This window comes from Dendrobium catenatum, unplaced genomic scaffold, assembly GCF_001605985.2.
Source record: "Dendrobium catenatum unplaced genomic scaffold, ASM160598v2 original_scaffold_122565, whole genome shotgun sequence".
Lineage (NCBI taxonomy): Eukaryota > Viridiplantae > Streptophyta > Magnoliopsida > Asparagales > Orchidaceae > Dendrobium > Dendrobium catenatum.
In genome coordinates, this window is record NW_021441000.1 from 1 (window position 1) to 926 (window position 926).

Here is a 926-nt window from a genome sequence, read left to right on the forward strand (position 1 = left end):
GGTGGACAAATTGGTTTTGCAAGGGAGTTGTTTGACAAAATGCCCGAGAGAAATGCTGTTTCTTGGAGCACCATGATCACTGCTTATGCGGGGGTTGGGATGTTTACTGAGGCTTTGGATGCTTTCAATGAGATGCAGGTTGCAGGGGTTGAGCCTAACCATGCTGGGGTGGTGGGAGCACTCTGCGCTTGTGGTTTTCTTGGATCTTTGGATCAGGGCAAGTGGATTCATACTTTCGTGGAGAGGAATGGAATGGAATTAGATAGGATTCTAGGGACTGCACTGATAGATATGTATGCTAAGTGCGGTTGCATTGATAATGCGGATCAAGTGTTTGAGGAAATGATTGAAAAGGATGTGTTTGCTTATACGGCGATGATCTCAGGGTTTTCTAATCATGGGCAGAGTGAGAAGGCGATTGAGATGTTTGCCCGGATGGAAGAGGAAGGGGTGAAGCCTAATGAAGTGACATTTATTTGCATCTTGAGTGCTTGTGGCAGACTTGGTTTAGTTGAGTTGGGAAAGCATTTCTTTGAAAGTATGGGCAGGGTTTATGGAATTGAACCAGGAGTGGAGCACTATGGTTGCTTGGTGGATCTTTTGTCAAGGGCTGGATTGATTGATGAAGCGCAAAAGTTGATAAGGGAAATGCGAATAGAGCCTGATTCATATGTGTTGGGTGCCTTGCTCAATGCTTGTAGAGTTCATGGGGAGGTGGAGGTGGGAAAGGACATTGTTGAGAGCCTAGTGGAAATGGGCCTTGATCATAGTGGTGTTCATGTGTTACTTTCAAATATGTATGCATCTTCTTTCAGGTGGGAAGATGTGAGGAAGGTGAGGAGAGAGATGGATGAAAATAAGGTTAGGAAATTGCCTGGATGTAGCATGATTGAGGTTGATGGTGTGGCTTGTGAGTTTGTAGCTGG

At 45.2% G+C, this 926-nt stretch overlaps 1 protein-coding gene across 1 annotated transcript; it reads left to right on the plus strand.

Moving 5' to 3' along the window:
- Positions 1-6: 6 nt before the first annotated feature.
- On the plus strand, positions 7-921 carry LOC110092841 (pentatricopeptide repeat-containing protein At5g48910-like; the record flags this gene model as incomplete). The annotated part of the gene is made up of 1 exon (XM_020817534.2): positions 7-921. A coding segment is annotated over exon 1 (882 nt), but the record flags the coding sequence as incomplete, so codon positions are not given.
- Between the last annotated feature and the right edge of the window lie 5 nt (positions 922-926).